At 44.7% G+C, this 24,112-nt stretch overlaps 1 protein-coding gene across 1 annotated transcript in view; it reads right to left on the reverse strand.

Annotated features, from left to right (window-relative positions):
• The window catches only part of LOC118368513 (SH3 and cysteine-rich domain-containing protein-like), an 84,413-nt gene that overhangs the window by 20,992 nt on the left and 39,309 nt on the right, over nt 1-24,112 (reverse strand). The window contains exons 6-7 of the mRNA XM_035752674.2: nt 22,137-22,218; nt 18,699-18,775 (exon numbers count right to left, since the gene is read on the reverse strand). Coding sequence (XP_035608567.1) covers nt 18,699-18,775; nt 22,137-22,218 — 159 coding nt within the window. The remainder of the gene's footprint in view (nt 1-18,698; nt 18,776-22,136; nt 22,219-24,112) is intronic.

Below are 24,112 nucleotides of genomic sequence, written 5' to 3' on the forward strand. Positions count from 1 at the left end.
CTTCTCAACAACGCAACAACAATAAGAAATAATAGAAGATAAGAATATGAACATAAAGTTATAGGAGTATTGTTAGAGGGTAAAGAAATGTATTTTTATTTGGGTTCCAGGCAGGTATTAACCCTGCCTAAAGGAAAATAGTAGGATAGATAGAGACCCACTACCAGATGCACGCATATCAGAAGAGACTGCCTAGAGGGTAGCCTGTTTTCCAGATAGCCAGTGGAGAGAAAGGATAAGACACACCATATAAAACACATCACAGCACGGCGGTAACGCAAAAACAATAATACCTCATAAAAGAATAATGCCAACAATTGACAAGAATAAACCCAGTCATAACCCTTAGAGAATTTGCAATATTCTGTATTACCTCCCAGTGGAGGAGTGATGGGGGAATTAATGGGTGTGTAGGGGTGTGTTCATAGACAAAAAAGGCCTTAAAATGTCCAAAATCGTCTCGGCCAAATGTTAATAGTACCACACCAAATCAATCCAGTTCAAAGAACAATAAACAAACTTGCATGCAACCTCCCTTTAACTAAAATGTCAACCCAAATGTCAAATACATTTAAATTGTATTTGTCACATCCCCGAATACAACAGTTGTAGACCTTATCGTGAAATGCTTACTTACAAGCCCTTAACCAACAAGCAAAATAAGTTACACAATGAAATAACAATAATGAGGCTATATACTGCCTCTGCCATTGTTCTAATTCTGTGAAGGGAGGTCTTTACCAGATACAGGACTCCAGACCAAATTCTCTCTGACCAAGGTCCGCAGTTCATCTCAGAATTTACAAAGAGCTCTGTACCTATTTGGGTGTAGTTGCCAAGCTGACCACGGCCTACCTGACCGAGAGTGTACACCTGAAGGGGATGATTGCTTCATTTGTCGGGGATAAGCACACAAGGTGGGATCAGCATCTTCCTGAATTTCGATTTACACTGAACTCTGCGGTCCAGGAGTCTTCTGGGGTCACTCCATCCGAACTCTACCTGGGAAGGCCACTAAAAGGTCCGATGGACAGTCTTGCAAAGTTCCAACGTTTCACCTGACTGCTCAGCGTTTGATGCAGTCCAACACCACCATACCTTGCTAGCCAGAGCGGAGGCCAGCAGAATCATAGCCAACACAACGACAGCTCAGAAACTATGACAAACATGGACGAGACATGTGTTTCCCAAACCAGTCTTGTGTCTGGATCCGTTCTAATCATCTGTCAAAGGCGCCCAAGCAGTTCACTGCCAAGCTAGCTTCGAGATTTAAAAGGTCCCTACTGTGTGATGCAGCAGTTGGGGTCGGTGAACTACCTGGTCTGTTTGGAAGACACTGGGAAGATGTCAGGACGGTGCATGTTGTTGACCTAAAGCCTTGCTACCCTATGGCAGAAGAGCTGGATCGCAGGCAAAAGCAACATCTGCAGGAACTCTTCTTGGAGGACTCCGATGATGAGAACGTCCCTGATATTGTGTAGTGGGAACAGGAACCTGCCAAAGCCTGAATCCTCTCTGTTTCTGGGGGGAGGAGAGTGTGACGAAATCCTGCACGGCGCCTTCACTGTGCGCTGCCACTTTAAGAGCGCATCAGCAGTCAGGAAGGAGAAAATAAAGATAGCTCTTCCGGCTCTGTGTGGGAGCTCTCGGTTGGCGCGGCAGTTTGATACTGTGTGCAACTCTGCAGAAGTCTATTTTCAGCGTGCTTAGTTTGTGTGTTTAAGTCGATCGGCGGTGTTACCGCTCTAGGTCGTAGTTGTAATCTTTCGGGACCGCTCCTGTTATTGATCACATGGATTAGTAGCAACATTGTTGTAAAACTTTAACATACAAACCATCAGATGGACAGACAGTGCAACAGCTAAGACCCCCCCCTCTCTCGCTTAGTTGAATTTTCTTTCTATCATTCCAGTGCTTTATACTGCAGCAGACTTTCTTTTTTTCAATATGCTCCCTTCGATGTTCAGTGTCGCTGGAGTATTATTGCCATTCCAGATGTATTTGGGTTGACATTTTAGTTAAAGGGAGCTTGTGTGCGAGTGGATTGTTTATTGTTGTTTGAACTGTATTGATTTGGTGTGTTACTACTGACATTTTCCTGAGAAGATTTTGGACATTTTAAGGCCTTTCATTCCCCCCTCACTCCTCCACTGGGAGGTAATAGAGAATATAAAAAATTCTCTAAGGGTTATGACTGGGTTCATTCTTGTCAATTGTTGGCATTATTCTTTTATGAGGTATTATTGGTTTGGGTTACCGCTGGGAGGTAATACAGAATATTGCAAATACTGGTACCGAGTCAATGTCAATGTATGGGGGTACAGGTTAGTCAAGGTAATTTGTACATGTAGGTAGGGGTAAAGTGTCTATGTATAGATAATAAACAGTAAGTAGCAGCAGTGTAAAAACAAATGGGGGGTGTCATTGCAAATAGACCAGGTTGCCATTTGATTAATTGTGGCTTGGAGGCAGAAGCTACTAAGGAGCCTTTTGGACCTAGACGTGGCGCTCTGGTCCACTTGCCTTGTGGTAGCAGAGAGAAGAGTCTATGACTTGGGTGACTGGAGTCTTTGACAATTTTTTGGGCCTTCCTCTGACACCGCCTAGCATATAGTTCCTGGATGGCAGGAAGCTTGGCCCCAGTGATGTACTAGGCTGTACGCACTACTCTCTGTAGTGCCTTACGGTTGGATGCCGAGCAGTTGCCATACCAGGCGGTGATGCTCTCGATGGTGCAGCCGTATAACTTTTTGAGGATCTGGGGACCCATAACAAATATTTTCAGTCTCCTGAGGGGGGAAAGGTATTGTCGTGCCCTCTTCACGGCTGTCTTGGTGTGTTTGGACCATGATGTGGACGCAAAGGAACTTGAAAGTCCACTACAGCCCTGTCGATGCTCCACTACAGCCCCGTCGATGCGAATGGGGGCGTGTTCGGTCCTACTTTTCCTGTAGTCCACGATCATCTCCTTTGTCTTGCTCACGTCGAGGGAGAGCTTGTTGACCTGGTACCACACTACCAGGTCTCTGACCTCCCTATAGGCTGTCTCATCGTTGTCGGTAATCAGGCCTACTACAACTGAGTCGTCAGCAAACTTAATGATGGTGTTGGAATTGTGCTTGGCCACGCAGTTGTGGGTGAACAGGGAGTATAGGAGGGGACTCAACACACACCTCTGAGGAACCCCTGTGTTGAGTATCAGCGTGGCAGATGAGTTGTTGCCTACCCTTACCACCTTGGGCGGCCCGTCAGGAAGTCCAGGATCCAGGTCCTTAGTGATGAGCTTTGTGGACACTATGGTGTTGAATGTTGAACTTTAGTCAATGAACAGCATTCTCACATAGGTCTTCCTTTTGTCCAGGTGGGAAAGGGCAGTGTGAAGTGCGATTGAGATTGCGTCACCTGTGGATCTGTTGGGGCGGTATGCAAATTGGAGTGGGTCTAGGGTTTCTGGGATGATGGTGTTGATGTGCACCATGACCAGCATTTCAAAGCACTACATGGCTACCAATGTGAGTGCTACAGGGCGGTAGTCATTTAGGCAGGATAACTTCGCTATCTTGAGCACTTTTCTTTCTTTTCTTGAAACATGTAGGTATTACAGACTCGGTTAGGGAGAGGTTGAAAATGTCAGTAAACTTGCCAATCAGTCCGTGTATGCTCTGAGTACACGTCTTGGTAATCCATCTGGTCCCGTGGCCTTGTGAATTTTGACCTTTTTAAAGGTCTTGCTCACATCGGTTACGGAGAGTGTGATCACACAGTCATCCGGAACAGCTGGTGCTCTTATGCATGCTTCAGTGTTACTTGCCTAGAAGCAAGAATAAAAGGCATTTAGCCATCTGGTAGGCTTGCGTCACTGGGCAGCTCGCGGCTGGGCTCTCCTTTGTAGTCCGTATAGTTTGCAAGCCCTCCCACATCCGACAAGCATCAGAGCCAGTGTAGTAGGATGCAATTTTAGTCCTGTATTGACGCTTTGCCTGTTTGATGGTTCATCTGAGGGCATAGCGGGATTTCTTATACGCATCTGGATTTCTGTCCCGCTCCTTGAAAGCTGCAGCTCTAGCCTTTAGCTCCTGGGCTCCCAAGTGGCACAGTGGTCTAAGACACTGCATCTCAGTGCAAGAGGTGTCACTGCAGTACCAGGTTGGTATCAAGGCTGAATCACATCCGGCCGTGATTTGGAGTCCCATAGGGCGGCGTACAATTGGCCCAGCGTCGTCCGGGTTTGGCCGGGGAAGGCCATCATTGTAAATAAGAATTTGTTCTTAACTGACTTGCCTAGTTAAATAAAGGTTATATAATAAAAAAATAAATGGTAATCGATGGCTTCTGGTTGGGATATGTACATATGGTCACTGTGGGGACGACGTTGTCGATGCACTTATTCATAAAGTCGGTGACTGAGGTGGTATACTCTCAATGCCATTGGAATAATTCCGGAACATTTTCCAGTCTGTGCTAGCAAAACAGTCCTGATAGTAGCATCCGCGTCATCTGACCACCTCCGTATTGAGCGAGTCACAGTTACTTCCTGCTTTAGTTTTTGCTTGTAAGCATGAATCAGGAGGATACAATTATGGTCAGATTTTCCAAATAGAGGGAGAGCTTTGTACGCATCTCTGTGTGTGGAGCAAAGGTGGTCTAGAGTTATTTTTCCTCTGGTTGCACATGTGACATGCTGGTAGAAATTAGGTAAAACGGGTTTAAGTTTGCCTGCAATAAAGTCCCCGGCCACTAGGAGCGCCACTTTTGAATGAGCACTTTCTTGTTTGCTTATGGCCTTATACAGCTCGTTGAGTGCGGTCTTAGTACCAGCGTCGGTTTGTGGTGGTAAATAGATGGCTACGAAAATATAGATGAAAACTCTCTTGGTAGATAGTGTGGTCTACAGCTTATCATGAGGTAATCTACCTCAGGCGAGCAATACCTCGAGACTACCTTAATATTAGACACCGCGCACCAGCTGTTATTGACAAATAGATACACACCCCCAATCCTCGTCTTCCCGGACATACCTGTTCTGTCATGCCGAATCATGGAAAACCCAGCCAACTGTATATTATCCGTGTCATCGTTCAGCCACGACTCTGTGAAACATAAGATATTAGAAGGTTTTAATGTCCCAAACGGAGCTCATCCAGTTTATTGTCCAGTGATTGCATGTTGGCTAATAGAACGGATGGTACAGGCGGTTTACCCGACAAATTCTCACAAGGCACCCTGATACCTGCCCCTAGTATTTCCTTCTTTTCTTCATGCGAATGACAGGGATTTGGGCCTTGTCTGGGAGCAACATTATATCCGTTGTGTCTGACTCATTAAAGAAAAAATCTTCATCCAGTTCGAGGTGAGTATTCGCTGTTCTGATATCCAGAAGCTCTTTTCTGTCATAAAAGACGGTTGCATTAACATTGTGTACAAAATAAGTCACAAACGACGTGGAAAAAACACACAAAATAGCACAATTGGTTAGATGCCCGTAAAACGGCAACCATCCCCTCCGGCACCATTCTTCATTCAAATGCATCTGGCAGGGCAATAATAGTTCAGTGGCACTGAACATCAAAGAGAGCACATTGAAAAAAGGAAAGTCTGCTGCAGTGTAAAGCACTGGAACGATAGAGGGAAAATGAGAGTAAGAGAGAGAGGGGGTCTTAGCTGTTGACTTCAGGCTTGCAGTAGCATTGTCTGTCCATTTGATGGTTTGTTGGTTTGTATGCTTCGCAATAATGTTGCTACTAATCCATGCGATCAGTAACAGGAGCGGTCCTGAAGGATTACAACCACGACCTAGAGCAGTAACACCGCCGATCGACTTAAACACTTTACAAACTAAGCACGCTGAAAATAGACTTCTGCAGAGATGCACACACTATCAAACTGCCGCGACAACTGAGAGCTCCCACACAGAGCCGGAAGAGCTATCTTTATTTCTCATTCCTGACTGCTGATGCGCTTTTAAAGTGTCAGCGCCCGGTAAAGGCTTCGTGCAGGATTTCGCCACAATGTAAATGGCTCAGTAGAATAGAATAAACACTTGCTGTGTTGCAGTGTGTGTGTGTGTGTGTGTGTGTGTGTGTGTGTGTGTGTGTGTGTGTGTGTGTGTGTGTGAAAAAAAGCTGTGTGTTTGTAGTGCATGTTTGATTGTATATCTTTGTGTTGATCTGATCTTTTCCAAAGTTGACATTAAGGATAAACATGTCAAATATTTATAAATAGAGACTGGATAGAAATATTACAAATATGAACGTTCTCATACTACAACTTTGTCATTCTACCATCGTAGAAGCCAGAGAGGGTAAAATAAATATGTCTAAGATTTGCCCATAAAATATGTAATATTATAGTGGGCAATATGGAGTTTGCACAGGTTTGCCAACTTTCACTGAGACAAAACTATGAATTCTGTAACATGTCAGCTGCACGCAGAAAATAAATATTGCACAGACCAGAGCTGGAGATATAAACATTAGGGTCAGAGCCTATTCACATCTGTGTGTGCCAGTGGCCAAGGCAGGAATACCATTTGTCTGTAAGGGAGATAGGCTTTTCTCCCAACTCCTGGGAAATTCAGAAGTAATGGGAGTCTGGCCAAGAGTAGCACACTGATGGACACACACACAGCAAGAACTGGCTCAGGATCAGTTCTCAGGCTAAAGAGTAGAGTACAGACCGCCAGCAAGCACAGTACAGACACATTTCTCAGAGGGTTTCAATAGCATACTGTTCTTAGCTCCAGAGCAGTTGGTGCTATACTTAGAATTCTATGATGTCAATGTGTTAGTCCGAAGGAGAAATGGGCATTGGACTAAGGATAGCTGTGGGCAAAAAATCCTGCAGCATGCACAAACAATAGAGGCTGAGAAAAAAATCTGTCACAGGGCTCCATTTTCTATTTCCAGACCAGAAGTTATTATGATTTGTCATGATCATCTCTCACATAATTTATTTATACCTGTGTTCAATGTGCCAGCAATTTTTTTCAATGCGTTTGTGCTTGGTCATGAAATAGCGCAGCTCCCAAGACAAAAGGGCTGTCGATGAGGCAGGCGGTCTCGCGAGAGACGTTATTTGTGACCTCATAAAACAGTATGAAAATCAAAAGAATCCTTATTTCTGTTTGTGTGTTCTACTCTGTTCCACTAGAATAAGACAGACAGGCCGCTTCACACACCCACATGTGCCACACCGTACCATTTCCTCAACCATTTTCTAGTGTTACATCCATTTTCTCTTTCTACTGGCCCTGATTAAAGTATCTGGGTGTTAAGTGGCCTCCTGGATGAGTAAAAAGCACAATCAAACAATTTTTAAAAAACTATAGCATTCCAAAGATATACAGTGGATTCGGAAAGTATTCAGACCCCTTGACTTTTTCCACATTTTGATACGTTACAGCCTTATTCTAAAATGGATTTAAAAAATATATATCATCATCAATGTACAGACAATACCCCATTATGACAAAGCGAAAACAGGCTAATAGAAACTTTTGCAAATTAATGAAAAGTAAAAAACAGAAATACCTTATTTACGTAACTATTCAGGTGCTTCCTGTTTCCATTGATCATCCTTGAGATGTTTCTACAACTTGATTCTACTCCACCTGTGGTAAATGCAATTGATAGGACAGGATTTAGAAAGGCACACACCTGTCTATATAAGATCCCACAGTTGACAGTGCATGTCAGAGCAAAAACCAAGCCATGAGGTCAAAGGAATTGTCCGTAGAGCTCAGAGACTGGATTGTGTCGAGGCACTGATCTGGGTAAGGGTTTGGCCTCCATCATTCTTAAACAGAGAAGTTTGGAACCACCAAGACTCTTCCTAGAGCCGGCCAAACTGAGCAATCGGGGGAGAGGGGCCTTGGTCAGGGAGGTGACCAAGAACCCGATGGTCACTCTGACAGAGCTCCAGAGTTCCTCTGTGGAGATGGGAGAACCTTCCAGAAAGACAACCATCTCTGCAGCATTCCACCAATCAGGCCTTTTTGTTAGAGTGGCAAGACGGAAGCCATTCCTCAGTAAAAGGCCCATGACAGCCTGCTTGGAGTTTGCCAAAAGGCACCTAAAGGACTCTCAGACTGTTAAAAAACAAGATTCTCTGGTCTGATGAAACCAAGATGGAACTCTTTGGCCTGAATACCAAGCGTCACGTCTGCAGGAAACCTGGCACCATCCCTACGGTGAAGCATGGTCATTGCAGCATCATTCTGTGGGGATGTTTTTCAGCGCCAGGACTGGGAGACTAGTCAGGATTGAGGGAAAGATGAACGGAGCAAAGTACAGAGAGATCCTTGAGCTCCAGAACACTCAGGACCTCAGATTGGGGTGAAAGTTCACCTTCCAACAGGACAACAACCCTAAGCACACTACCGAGTCAATGCAGGAGTGGCTTAGGGACAAGACTCTGAATGTCCTTGAGTGGGCCAACCAGAGCCCAGACTTGAACCCGATCAAACATCTCTGGAGAGACCTGAAAATAGCTGTGCAGTGACATTCCCCATCCAACCTGATAGAGCTTTAGAAGATCTGCAGAGAAGAATGGGAGAAACTCCCCAAATACAGGTGTGCCAAGCTTGTATCGTCTTATGTAAATGTGATATTTCATTTCAAATTTTTTATACATTTGCAAAAAATTCTAAAAACCTGTTTTTGCTTTGTCATTAATGGGGATAGGCGTCACGCTAGTCGACAACATCCGGTGAAATTGGAGGGTGCGCAATTCAAATAAATAATCGTAATATTAAACATTCATGAGCATACATGAGCATACAAGTATCTTATATCATTTAAAAGGTTTACATTATTGTTAATCTAACTGCGTTGTCCGATTTACAATGGGCTTTACAGCGAAAGCAGACCATGCGATCGTCTGAGGCGCCCCACATTAGCATATTTTTCAACCAGCACAGGCTACACAAAATCACAAATAGCGACGAAATAAATCACTTACTTTTGAAAATCTTCCTCTGTTTGCAATCCCAAGGGTTCCAGCTACACCATGAATGGTTGTTTTGTTAGATAAAATCCTTCTTTATATCCCAAAAGGTCTGTTTAGTTGGCGCCATTGATTTTAGTAATCCACTCGTTCAACATGCAAACAAAGGAATCCAAAAAGCTAACGCTAAACTTCGTACATACAAGTCAAAGACGTTTCTATTTAATCTTCAGGTACCCCAAAATGTAAATAAACTATAATATTTCAATAGGAAAGTCAAATTTGTAAGCACATGCCCTCTTCCTCGCGCGCAGAAAGACTGATATTGTTCTGGTGGTCTCATCACAAAAACTCAAAGTTCTTGCTCGTTTTTGAAGAAACAAGCCTGAAATCTTGAATGAAGAATTTTGACATCTAGTGGAATCCATAGGAATTGCACTCTGGGAGCTGGAATTACATAGGAACAATAGCTTTCCATTATAAGAGCCTGGGACCTCAACTTATTCTGGTTGGTCTTTCTTCGGATTTTCGCCTGCCATATCAATTCTGTTATAGTCCCAAACATTATTTTAATGTTTCTTGAAACTTCAATGTGTTTTCTATCCAATGCTACCAATTATATGCATATCCTGGCTTCTGGGCCTGAGTAACAGGCAGTTTACTTTGGGCACGTCAGTCAGGCAGAAATTCAGGAAAATAGACCCTAGCTCTAATTAAGGGGTATTGTGTCCAGACTGATGAGGGGAAAACATTTTTTACCCATTTTTAGAATAAGTCTGTTAAGTAACAGCATGAGGAAAAGGTCAAGGGGTCTGAATACTTTCCGGATGCATTGTACTTTGGCAGGAATTAAAGGGAAATTCCACCAATTTTCAACATCATATTCATCATCTCCAGCATCCTACATACAGTGCTTTGAAAAAGTATTTGCCCCCTTTCCAATTCTCTCTACTTTTGCATATTTATGATACTGAATGTTATCAGATCTTCAACCAAAACTTAATAGTAGATAAAGGGAACCCGAGTGAACAAGTAACACAACAATTGCATACTTATTTATTTTATTTCATAAACAAAGTTATGCCACACCCACTGCCCCTGTGTGAAAAAGTAATTGCCCCTGTGTGAAAAAGTAATTGCCCCCTTACACTCAATAACTGGTTGTGCCACCTTTAGCTGAAATGACTCCAACCAAATACTTCCTGTAGTTGTTGTTCAGTCACTCATGTCGCTGTGGAGGAATTTTGGACCACTCTTCCATGCATTACTGCCTTAATTCAGCGGCATTTGTTGGTTTTCAAGCATGAACTGCTCATTTCAAGTCCTGCCATCTCAATTGGGATTAGGTCTGGACTTCGACTAGGTCATTCCAAAACGTCAAATTTGTAGCTTTTTAGCCATTTCCATATAGACTTGATGGATGGCCTGACATTCTCCTGTAGAATTCTCTGATACAGAGCAGAATTCATGGTTCATTCTATTAAGGTAAGTTGTCCAGGTCCTGAGGCAGCAAAGCATCCCCAAACCATCAGACAACCAGCACCATGCTTGACCGGTTGTATAAGGTTCTAATTGTGGAATGCAGTGTTTGGGTTTTCACCAGGCATAACTGGACCCATACCGTACAAAAAGTTATACTTTTGACTCATCTGTCCATAGAACATTCTTTCAAAAGTCTTGATGATCATCCAGGTTCTTTTTGGCAAACTTGAGTCAACTTTTTGGACAAGATGGGTCCCATTGGGTGTTGCATAACTTTGGAATTGGGTGTTGCATAACTTTGTTAATTAAATAAATGGAATAAGCTTCCATTTTTTTTGTTATTTGTAAACTCAGATTCCCATTATCTAATATTAGGTTTTGGTTGAAGCTCTGATAACATACTGTCACATATTTTGGTTAGGTCAGGGTGTGACGAGGGTGGTTTGTGTAGTTTTTATATTGTCTAGGGGTTTTTGTATGTCTAGGGGTTGTTGTATATCTAGGTGGATATATGTCTATGGTTGCCTGGATTGGTTCCCAATCAGAGGCAGCTGTTTATCGTTGTCTCTGATTGGGGACCATATTTAGGTAGCCATATTCCTTGGGTATTTCGTGGGTCATTGTCTATGTGTAGTTGCCTGTCAGCACTCGGTTTATATAGCTTCACGTTCATTTTGTTATTTTTGTTAGTTTGTTTAGTGTTCTTCGTTTAATAAAGAATCATGTATTCATATCACGCTGCGCCTTGGTCTCCTCGTTATGACGAACGTGACCGAATAACCCACCAAAGGACCAAGCAGCGTGAAAAGGAGGAACAGAGCTTAATGGGGAGATGGACCTGGGAGGAAATATTAAATGGCGCAGAACCCTGGACACAGCTGGGGGAGTATTGCCGTCCTAAGGAGGAGTTAGAGGCAGCGAAAGCGGAACGGTGATACTACGAGGAAAAATACAGGAGAATAGAGGAACGGCGACGATATGAAGGTACACGGCTAGCACGGAAGCCCGAGAGGCAGGGGGGGCACACGAGGGGCACACGAGGAGATTGGCTGTCAGGTAGGAGACCTGAACCAACTCCTCATGCTTACTGTGGGGAGCGTGTTACTGGTCAGGTACCGTGTTATGCGGTAGAGCGTGTTATGCTCCTCGCAATTGTCGGGCTAGAATGGGCATTCAGCCAGGACGTATTGAGCCAGCTCTTTGTTCTGGATCTCCAATGCGTCGCCACGGTCCAGTGTATCCTATCTGCCTCCTCCCCGCACTCGCCCTGAGGTGCGTGTCAACAGCCCAGTACCACCAGTGCCAACACCACGCACCAGGCTTCCTGTGCGCCTCCAGAGCCCAGTACGCCCTGTTCCTCCTCCCCGCACTCGCCCTGAGGTGCGTGTCACCCGCCCCAGTACCACCTGGAGGCCTGGTGCGTGTCACCCGCACCCGCACCACGCACCAGGCCTCCAGTGCGCCTCGGCAGTCCAGAGTGTCCGGCGACAGTACCCAGTCCAGAGCGTCCGGCGACAGTACGCAGTCCAGAGCGTCCGGCGACGGTACCCAGTCCAGAGCGTCCAGCGACGGTACCCAGTCCAGAGCGTCCGGCGACGGTACCCAGTCCAGAGCGTCCGGCGACGGTAACCAGTCCAGAGCGTCCGGCGACGGTACCCAGTCCAGAGCGTCCGGCGACGGTACCCAGTCCAGAGCGTCCGGCGACGGTACCCAGTCCAGAGCGTCCGGCGACGGTACCCAGTCCAGAGCGTCCGGCGACGGTACCCAGTCCAGAGCGTCCGGCGACGGTAGCCAGTCCAGAGCGTCCGGCGACGGTAGCCAGTCCAGAGCGTCCGGCGACGGTAGCCAGTCCAGAGCGTCCGGCGACGGTACCCAGTCCAGAGCGTCCGGCGACGGTACCCAGTCCAGAGCGTCCGGCGACGGTACCCAGTCCAGAGCGTCCGGCGACGGTACCCAGTCCAGAGCGTCCGGCGACGGTACCCAGTCCAGAGCGTCCGGCGACGGTACCCAGTCCAGAGTCCACGGTACCCAGTCCAGAGAGCGTCCGGCGACGGTACCCAGTCCAGAGCGTCGGCGACGGTACCCAGTCCAGAGCGTCCGGCGACGGTAGCCAGTCCAGAGCGTCCGCGACGGTAGCCAGTCCAGAGCGTCCGGCGACGGTAGCCAGTCCAGAGCGTCCGGCGACGGTACCCAGTCCAGAGCGTCCGGCGACGGTACCCAGTCCAGAGCGTCCGGCGACGGTACCCAGTCCAGAGCGTCCGGCGACGGTACCCAGTCCAGAGCGTCCGGCGACGGTACCCAGTCCAGAGCGTCCGGCGACGGTACCCAGTCCAGAGCGTCCGGCGACGGTAACCAGTCCAGAGCGTCCGGCGACGGTAACCAGTCCAGAGCGTCCGGCGACGGTACCCAGTCCAGAGCGTCCGGCGACGGTACCCAGTCCAGAGCGTCCGGCGACGGTACCCAGTCCAGAGCGTCCGGCGACGGTACCCAGTCCAGAGCGTCCGGCGACGGTAACCAGTCCAGAGCGTCCGGCGACGGTAACCAGTCCAGAGCGTCCGGCGACGGTACCCAGTCCAGAGCGTCCGGCGACGGTACCCAGTCCAGAGCGTCCGGCGACGGTACCCAGTCCAGAGCGTCCGGCGACGGTACCCAGTCCAGAGCGTCCGGCGACGGTACCCAGTCCAGAGCGTCCGGCGACGGTACCCAGTCCAGAGCGTCCGGCGACGGTACCCAGTCCAGAGCGTCCGGCGACGGTACCCAGTCCAGAGCGTCCGGCGACGGTACCCAGTCCAGAGCGTCCGGCGACGGTACCCAGTCCAGAGCGTGCGGCGACGGTACCCAGTCCAGAGCGTGTATGGCGTTGAAGCTCGTTTGGAGGTTAGATAGCACAGTGTCCAAGGATGGGCCGGAAGTATACAGAATGGTGTCGTCTGCGTAGAGGTGGATCAGGGAATCACCCGCAGCAAGAGCAACATCATTGATATATACAGAGAAAAGAGTCAGCCCGAGAATTGAACCCTGTGGCACCCCCATAGAGACTGCCAGAGGACCGGAAAGCATGCCCTCCGATTTGACACACTGCACTCTGTCTGCAAAGTAGTAAGGCAGTCATCAGAAAAACCGAAACTACTGAGTCTGCCGATAAGAATATGGTGATTGACAGAGTCGAAAGCCTTGGCAAGGTCGATGAAGACAGCTGCACAGTACTGTCTTTTATCAATGGCGGTTATGATATCGTTTAGTACCTTGAGCGTGGCTGAGGTGCACCCGTGACCGGCTCGGAAACCAGATTGCACAGCGGAGAAGGTACGGTGGGATTTGAGATGGTCAGTGATCTGTTTGTTTACTTGGCTTTCAAAGACCTTAGATAGGCAGGGCAGGATGGATATAGGTCTGTAACAGTTTGGGTCCAGGGTGTCTCCCCCTTTGAAGAGGGGGATGACTACGGCAGCTTTCCAATCCTTGGGGATTTCAGACGATATGAAAGAGAGGTTGAACAGGCTGGTAATAGGGGTTGCGACAATGGCGGTGGATAGTTTCAGAAATTGAGGGTCCAGATTGTCAAGCCCAGCTGATTTGTACGGGTCCAGGTTTTGCAGCTCTTTCAGAACATCTGCTATCTGGATTTGGGTAAAGGAGAACCTGGAGAGGCTTGGGCGAGTAGCTGCGGGGGGGTGGAGCTGTTGGCCGAGGTTGGAGTAGCCAGGAGGAAGGCATGGCCAGCCGTTGAGAAATGCTTGTTGAAGTTTTCGTTAATCATGGATTTATCGGTGGTGACCGTGTTACCTAGCCTCAGTGCAGTGGGCAGCTGGGAGGAGGTGCTCTTGTTCTCCATGGACTTCACAGTGTCCCAGAACTTTTTGGAGTTAGAGCTACAGGATGCAAATTTCTGCCTGAAGAAGCTGGCCTTTGCTTTCCTGACTGACTGCGTGTATTGGTTCCTGACTTCCCTGAACAGTTGCATATCGCGGGGACTATTCGATGCTATTGCAGTCTGCCACAGGATGTTTTTGTGCTGGTCGAGGGCTGTCAGGTCTGGAGTGAACCAAGGGCTATATCTGTTCTTAGTTCTGCATTTTTTAACGGAGCATGCTTATCGAAAATGGTGAGGAAGTTACTTTTAAAGAATGACCAGGCATCCTCAACTGAAGGGATGAGGTCAATATCATTCCAGGATAGCCGGGCCAGGTCAATTAGAAAGGCCTGCTCACAGAAGAGTTTTAGGGAGCGTTTGACCGTGATGAGGGGTGGTCGTTTGACTGCGGATCCGTAGCGGATACAGGCAATGAGGCAGTGATCGCTGAGATCCTGGTTGAAGACAGCGGAGGTGTATTTGGAGGGCCAGTTGGTCAGGATGACATCTATGAGGGTGCACTTGTTTACAGATTTAGGGTTGTACCTGGTGGGTTCCTTGATGATTTGTGTGAGATTGAGGGCATCTAGCTTAGATTGTAGGACTGCTGGGGTGTTAAGCATATCCCAGTTTAGGTCACCTAACAGAACAAACTCTGAAGCTAGATGGGGGGCGATCAATTCACAAATGGTGTCCAGGGCACAGCTGGGAGCTGAGGGGGGTCGGTAGCAGACGGCAACAGTGAGAGACTTATTTCTGGAGAGAGTAATTTTTTTAATTAGTCGTTCGAACTGTTTGGGTATGGACCTGGAAAGTATGACATTACTTTGCAGGCTGTCTCTGCAGTAGACTGCAACTCCTCCCCCTTTGGCAGTTCTATCTTGACGGAAAATGTTATAGTTGGGTATGGAAATCTCAGAACTTTTGGTGGCCTTCCTGAGCCAGGATTCAGACAGGGCAAGGACATCAGGGTTAGCACAGTGTGCTAAAGCAGTGAGTAAAACAAACTTAGGGAGGAGGCTTCTGATGTTGACATGCATGAAACCAAGGCTTTTTCGATCACAGAAGTCAACAAATGAGGGTGCCTGGGGACATGCAGGGCCTGGGTTTACCTCCACATCACCCGCGGAACAGAGGAGGAGTAGTATGAGGGTGCGGCTAAAGGCTATCAAAACTGGTCGCCTAGAGCGTTGGGGACAAAGAATAAAAGGAGCAGATTTCTGGGCATGGTAGAATATATTCAGTGCATAATGCGCAGACAGGGGTATGGTGGGGTGCGGGTACAGTGGAGGTAAGCCCAGGCACTGGGTGATGATAAGAGAGGTTGTATCTCTGGACATGCTGGTTGTAATGGGTGAGGTCACCGCATGTGTGGGAGGTGGGACAAAGGAAGTATCAGGGGTATGAAGAGTGGAACTAGGGGCTCCATTGTAAACTAAAACAATGATAACTAACCTGAACAACAGTATACAGTAACAGTATAAGGCATATTGACATTTGAGAGAGACATACAGCGAGGCATACAGTAATCACAGGTGTTGATTGGGAGAGCTAGCTAAAACAGTAGGTGAGACAACAGCTAATCAGCTAGCACAACAACAGCAGCTAAAATGGCGTTGACTCGGCAGAGAGGGTCGAATTAACTACACACAGAGCCTGAGTGCGGCTGGGGCCGACAGATAAACATAAACAAACAGAATGGAGTACCGTGATTAATGGACAGTCCAGCGGGCATCAGCTATGTAGTCAAGTGATCACAGTGTCCAGGGGGCAGCGGTGGATGGGACAGGGAAGCTAGATTGGCGAGTATTATCCAGGCTAAAACAAACTGGCTGGCTGTGCAGAAGGTAAAAGCCGCTAGCAGTGGCTAACAATGACTAAATAGCTTGTAGCTGGTTAGCTTCTGGAGGTTCTTGAATGTGTTCTAAAAATGAAAAATAATAGCGATTCCGTATCACATTGGGTGAGGAAGGTTACCGGAAGGTATAATCAAATTAAAAATCGAAAAGAGATTGAAAGTAAATATGGGTCCAGTGAGTGGTTGGGCTGGCTGGTGACGCGGCGATTCAGACAGTTAGCAGGCCTGTGCTAACCAAGCTAGCAGTTAGAAGACCGGGGCTAAACAAGCTAGCAGTTAGCAGGCCAAATTAGCAAGCAAGCAGATAGCAAGGGCTAGAAAGTTAGCCTTTGGGGGACGTCGCGATGAGGTTAAGTCTGTTTATGCCTCTTCATGCGGTGACATCGATAGACCGGTCGTGGGTCCGGATATTGTAGCCCAGGAGTATGCTTTGGTGGTAGCACAGGAGCTCTGGCTGGGCTAGCTTCAAGCTAAGTGGATGGAAACGCTAGCCAGGAGTAGTCACCCGGGGTTGCGGTTAGCTAGTTGTGAAGATCCAGATGAAAATGTTCCATTTACGGTGGGAATACGGGGATAAAAATAATAGGTCCGTTATGCTCTGGTTAGAGTCGCGTTGTTCAAACTGGCAAGAGCTTTCCGAGCTAAAGGTTAGCTGATGACCGCTAGCAATGGTTTGCTGACTGGTAGCTGGTAGTTAGCTGACTAACTTCAGTTGAGGGGTTCCGGATCCGAAGTAAATATAAATACTTTAGTAAAAAAAGCAGATCCACGCTACATTTGGTGAGGTGGGTTGCAGGAGAGTATTTAGATGTTGAGGTTTAGCAAAATGTTTTAAAAGATATGCAAAGAAAAATATGTTAAAAAAACTATATATACAAGGGACACGACACGACAAGACGTCTGACTGCTACGCCATCATGGATACAAGTGGCTGTAATGCCCCCTAAAAAAATGTCACGTGATCGGGTCTATCTCAAAGGCTACAAGTGAAGACAGACACATCGGGGACACAACTTCACGCGTCCGAATCCAATTCCGAGGCACATATTGAATATATTGGAAGAACTGTCCACATTTACTTTTCATCAGCCAACAAGATTAGTAGGCCTAACGAACAGCAAAAGCACTAGCATATGTCAATCTACTATCCCCCATAGTACAAAAGTTGACCTATTCTGTGTGAGAAATAAATATTCAAAACATTGTCCAGGACAGTTGTGGGATGCGATAGATCCCAAATGAATACAACCACTAGCATAAAAAAACATGTTTTAAGCAATGAGCCTAATGAAACCGATGAGAATGTTTAGCTTAAAATGTTGATAAACTATTAGGCTATTTCTTCACATTATAAGCGCAGCAATGCGCACACGGCAGCAGGCTATAAGCGTGAATGTTCCATAAGTTGGAAAACACCATGTTATGGTGACAATTATCTTTCCCCAAATTTGAAACTCACACGCAGCATGCCAGTTAGGCTCTATATCCCTTGTGAAGTGGATGAATGATTACTTTTAAGAAGTTATTTGCCAACTTTAGTTGTGATCAAAACATATAGGCCTATGGGCTAGGCTACAGGTGAGTGACTATGATTTGAAAAAGTCGCAAAAAAAGCTGGGCATCATTCACAAGTGATAATATATCATTCACAAGTGATAGGCTAATATTGTCACCCATTACACTATTATTGATTCAATCTTGTCTTTACATATACAAATTAATAAATGGGTGAAATTTGTTTTGATTTAGAACGGACCATTATCACGCACCTATCTCGAAACGGGTGCAGTGGAAAAAAATACATCTATGCACATAGCGAATGGAGAGCGCTTTTCCCATGGTTCATTTTCATACCAGTTAGGTAGGCTATACTCCTGTTTTAAAGAGAAGGAATGTGCTTAATATTAGGAAAGTTGAGAAATAAATATAGTAGGCCTAGCCTATAGAAAGGTAATGGGATCCTCCTCTTTTTAATAGAGGCCATCACTCTGTTTTTTCACGCAATTGCAAAGCCTATAGAAATGTTGCATAACATGAGCTCATGGTTCTGCTATGAAGTGTTTGATTTACATTTGCATTGACGTCAGAGTGATTAAAGGGAGTACCAGGCAGTTAGCAAGTTTGGTAGGCTACTAATGACCATCAGCAGCATCAGAACTGGGAGAATCCTAATTACCGTGACTAAATGGTCACCTGGAATTTGAATGCCGTCATGACTCATGACTGCCGGTGTGGCAGTAATACGGTCACCGTAACAGCCCTACCCCACACTCTTGTCATTGTAATGTTGAAAATTGAGTCGGAATTACCGAAAGGGCACCGGGCAGATTAGTTGAAGTCAAAGCCGATATTGAGGTAATTAACAGCCAATCTGATGTTCAAAAGTTCCTGTCGGTTGTAAGAAATGATAAGTGGATACATTTCATGAAAATAAACTAAAAATAAACTACAAAATCACAGAATAGCAAAGTTGCGTCGAAAGCTTGCAAAACGGTAGCCATCCAGTACGGCGCCATCACCATCTTCATACTATACTGTATATTAAGTGCTTGGGCTCCTTACCGGTGAATCATCAGGTTTCCTCTCAGCCACATGGCAATAGGGAATGGGCTCCGCCCCGTTCTCAAGTGATGTGAACACTGGAACACAAAACATTCAATAAATCACCACATATCAATGACAAATACTTAAATTATCAAAGCTATAGAAGACAGAGAAGCTTGGTTGAATATCTACAGCAGTGGGATTTTATCTACTGAATGTCCTGGAATAAACCTAAGCATTCATTTTACAAGGTTTGGTAGAGAAGCTATTTCATGAATAAATACATATTTCAGAAAGCCACAGGGTATTCGGATGGGACTACGAACGGGGCAGATTCTCATACTTTAAGTTTGGGTCATTTTTTCCCTACTGAGCCCTGTCCAGATATTCAAATATAGTTGAGTAGAAATTCCAGTCTCTACATGTGGCAAGCAGAGAGGAATACAGCACAATGTTTCTATTTCTCTATCCTTATGGGACAGATGATATTCTTTGTGTGGAGCTTCAAATGGCATTTTGAATAGTGTGCTTTCTTTGACTTCATTGTTCCGGGTGAATGCTACTGTAAGCAAAATGTCAGGCTCATTGGCTTATTTCTCTTATAATTAAATGTATCTTTGAGATCTTACTCTGAATACTGTACCCATACATATAACTGAGATGCAAGTAGGGGAGAGTGGGGTAAGTTGAGCAGTTCTTTAATTCCACATCACTCTGTCAAGGGAAATATAGTATTATTTCTAACAAATATATTTACATATACTGTATTTCAGGATGTTTTGTATCCCTGGAAAGAATCAGAATTCATGTAAACATTACAGTTTTGAAAACATAGCTTGTCCAGAAAAAGGGGTCCCTTGGCTCAACTCCCCCTGGGTATGGGGTAAGGAGAGCGGCAGGACAGGTTAAGTGAAGCAACATACACATTTCTGTACTGAATTAATTTGTACCACTACATTTTAAAGACCATGTCTATCTTTATTTCGGAAACACAATTCAATACAATCGCTCTTTTATCTTTTAATAATTTAAAGCATATTTTAACTCAGGCTTAACACCTAACAAACACTTTGTACTTATAATTGTATTAAACCTCTTAAGGATCAGACCCTTTTTGAAATTTATAGGCCCTGTTGTTACCTCATATCCCAGCAATAATGTCTTGCAATTTGCTCGACTTGCCATTGGCTCAACCACTGGCTCAACTTACCCCAAGGCAAACATTTTGACTATATTAGCTGATACAGCTACATGGATGCACTTTCATGCTAGGTTTAGGACCTCATACTTAAGCTTATAGAGAATCCAACTGATATATAGAACAATATTAAAATGATCTACTTTGGTTTAGATACAAGCATCCTGAAACTTCTAATAAGGAAGAAACCATGTGGTTTATTCCTTCACAGACTCCATGAAATGATTACCTCTTTTTTTGACCAAAAATATAGGACACATTGGATTTATTTGTCCTTTTTTTTGCATTGTAATTTCAGAAAATGTATGTAATACACTGAGTATACCAAACATTAGGAACACCTTTCTGATATGTAGTTGCCTTCAGAACAGCCTCAATTTGTCAGGGCATGGACTCTACAATGTGTTGAAAGCATTCCACAGGGATGCTGGCCCATGTTGACTCCAATGCTTCCCACAATTGTGTCAAGTTGGATGGATGTCCTTTGGGTGGTGGACCATTCTTGACACACATGGGAAACTGGTGAGCGTGAAAAACCCAGCAGCATTGCAGTTCTTCAGACAAACCAGTGCACCTGGCACCTACTACCATACCTCGTTCTTTAACTCCCGTTCATCTACACTGATTGAGGTGGATTTAACAAGTGACATAAATAAGGGATCATAGCTTTCACCTGAATTCACCTGGCCAGTCTATGTAATGGAAAGAGCAGGTGTTCCTAATCTTTGTACACTCAATGTATGTAACATACATGTTTGGTGTATTGGTCAATTGTTTTGCAAGGCCTTCTACGGATTCTACAGAAAAGCTCAGTCAATGTCACCTCCCGGGTTCCGTAAGATTCATTCATACATTGATATAATTGATTTTCTGAAATACTGTATGTTATACAATCATGATAAACTTTTCACTACAGTCCAATTCCTATTCCAACAATACTTTCACCTTGAAGTTCTATAATTTTCTTAATGTTTTGTATACTCAGTGTATATCTGCAGTAATAGCGGAATGATAGTGTTTCACAGTATTACTTACTCGCCAGTGTTGTAAATTGGCTGTGATATTCGGCTAATGATTTTTCCGGCCGGAGCGGCATCTGTTGTTAAAATGGGAAAGCTGTTTTGACTTTGTGGCTATGTTATCTAGTGGAAATCGGGTCAAGTGGCCAATGTAGAAATCGCACTGTTATTTCCTGGATGCTAAAATCGCTCAATTTCCGTTTACATGAGAAAACAAGCACTGAAAAGTGTAGAGAATCATTATACCATCTAAATTGCTATGAAATATATTTTCAATAACAAAAAATATGATTTTTTACAGCCCTTTGAAGCTGGTGGACTAAAGCCTAAAGTAAAAGGTTCATCTGCGACCCTCCGCCATGTTAGAAGAAATAGGATGCATGGGATGGGGGAGATTTGTTTTGAATGCAGCCTAGTACTGTTGCAATTCACCTAGCTTCCACTTTAGGGGTGACGTTCTGAGAAATTCTAGGTATAGCATTTTTAAGATTATGGAGATATCATTAAGTAGTCAGTAATGTTTCATTCATAATGTCTATGCATAACAGAAGTGCATTTCCCAGTGTCACTAATGGTTGCCTCTTGGTACACCCACCCAGTGGTGGAAAAGGTCAAAGTGAAAGTCACCCAGTAAAATACTACTTGAGTAAAAGTATTTTGTTTTAAATATACAGTACTTAAATATCAAAAGTAAATGTAATTTCTAAAATATACTTCAGGATCTAAAGTAAAAGTATGAATCATTTCAAATTTTTTACATTAAGCAAACCAGATGGCACCATTTCCTTTTATTTTTTACAGATAGCCAGGAGCACACTCCAACACTCAGACATAATTTACAAACAAAGCATTTGTGTTTAGTGAGTCCGCCATCAGAGGCAATAGGAATGACCATGGATGTTCTCGTGATACGTGCGTGAATTGGACTATTTTCCTGTCAAATCAAATCAGATTTTATTGGTCACATACATATGGTTAGCAGATGTTAATGCGAGTGTAGCGAAATGCTTGTGCTTTTAGTTCCGAGCCTGGTAAGCATTCAAAATGTAACGAGTACTTTTGGATGCCAGGGAAAATGTATGGAGTAAAAGGTACATTATTTTCTTTAGGAATGTAGTGAAATAAAAGTAAAAAAATATAAATAGTAAAGTACAAATAACCACAAAAACTTAAGTAGTACTTTACAGTATTTTTACTTAGGTACTTTACTCCACTGAGTACACTGTGTACAGTACTCACCATTGTCACTGTGCTTCCTGGTGAGTTCATGTTGACTGCTGTGAGCGACGGCCTCTTCTGGAACCTGGGCCAAGTCACTGGTCTGTGGGAGCAGATAGAAGCTATTACATCTAACTGACATATTGATACCAGTCATTCAGATCACCCGTCATACAGTAGATAGGTACCCAGAACATGCACACACTGAGAAACACTGCTTTCTACAACATCCTAATGTTTGCCACACTTCTGAGAATCATAGAGGGTGGTCTAGATGTTGGACCACTTTCAGGACCACCATAAAAGCTTTGATGTTATCTTGAATTTACAAAAGCTGCTCAATGGAGCTCCAATACATTGACTAATATTATGACTGGGCTACAGTTGAAGGAATCATAATAACACTGATGATCCAATCAACTGAATGTGGAAGTAAAGTAATATGGGCTCAAAATCTGCAGTTGGTCATTATTATTGTATGTAGTGGTAAGCAAAAGGGGTGGGTGAGCTGAGTTTACTTGAGTTTGCCCTCTGCTATCATTGATGGTAACCCTTGCTGTGATCACATTGTCCCAGTGTCTAAACACATAGTATTTTAGACCCATTCGTAGCAGTTGCCGTTGACAGGACTGCCCTGGTTGCTTTGAGACATCCTTGTAGAAAGGGCTGATTCTAGTCGCAGTACAGTTAATGTGAGATTTACACAGATAAACTGCAGGAGATGAAAGGTGTAATTTTTATGCTTTGAGTCATTCGAGTCCTCCTCTCTGTCTAAAAGCTCTGTAATCTGAGCGTTTTTCATGAGCACATATCTCTCCTGGAGTCGTCATTCCAATCCCCCCTAGATTTCCTTTATTGGTCATATTTACTCCTTATTGGCTGTAATTGATTACACGATCAACTGTGGTGTAAAGTACTTAAGTAAAAATACTTTAAAGTACTACTGTACTTAAGTTGTTTTTTGGGGTATTTGTACTTTACTTTACTATTTCTATTTTTGACAACTTTTACTTTTACTCCACTACATTCCTAAAGAAAATAATGTACTTTTTACTCCATACATTTTCTCTGACACCCAAAAGTACTCATTACATTTTGAATGCTTAACAGGACAGGAAAATGGTCCAATTCACGCACTAATCAAGAGAACATCCATGCTCATCCCCACTGCCTCTGATTTGATGGACTCACTAAACACAAATGCTTCATTTGTAAATTATGTCTGATTGTTGGAGTGTGCCCCTGACTATCCGTAAATTTTTAAAAACAACCTGGTTTTTACCATTTCTGCCTGCCCTGAGCCTGCCTACTGTTCTGTACCTTGTCACACCACCCTGGATTATTGACCTCTGCCTGCTCTGACCCCGAGACTGCCTGCCGTTCTGTACCATATGGACTCGGATCAGGCCTGTGGTTTTGCCTGCCCCCTGTTCTAGTAATAAACGTTGTCACTTCGACACTGTCTGCATCTGGGTCTTCTCCTGAAACGTGATAAATAATAATAATACAAACAGCCAACTGCGTAGGTGAAATAATTTTCTGTATTCCTAAACAAAACCACCAGTGCATGAACAATTGCAAAGGATTAATTGCATGAATAAATATTTGTGGAAATATATTCATGACAAGATATAAAAACAGTCATTTGTTGATCGTATCAGACACTGTATTATGCCCTTCTACCCGTGCCTTTACACATGAATCAATCGCGTCTTCTCTTTATGCTTCGGGTCCACAGTCAGCACACAGCTTCGGGGCTTTGTGTGAACAAATGTGTCTCATTCCGCGTGCACCAATTGACATCGTCTTATTTGTCCAGAGTGGGAACTGTGGTGCTTGGGGAAGAGGGAGAGCAGGACCTGCTGCCTTGGCAGCCTGCTTGACGGCTGTAGCTTCTTTCTTGGCGTTCATGTGGTTCTCACAATGCTCACATGCCAGATCCATGATGAAATCTCTCCTGCTGACTGTCTTATCAAGGCATTGCTTGTACAACACGT

The sequence above is a fragment of the Oncorhynchus keta genome, chromosome 35, assembly GCF_023373465.1.
Source record: "Oncorhynchus keta strain PuntledgeMale-10-30-2019 chromosome 35, Oket_V2, whole genome shotgun sequence".
Classification (NCBI taxonomy): Eukaryota; Metazoa; Chordata; class Actinopteri; order Salmoniformes; family Salmonidae; genus Oncorhynchus; species Oncorhynchus keta.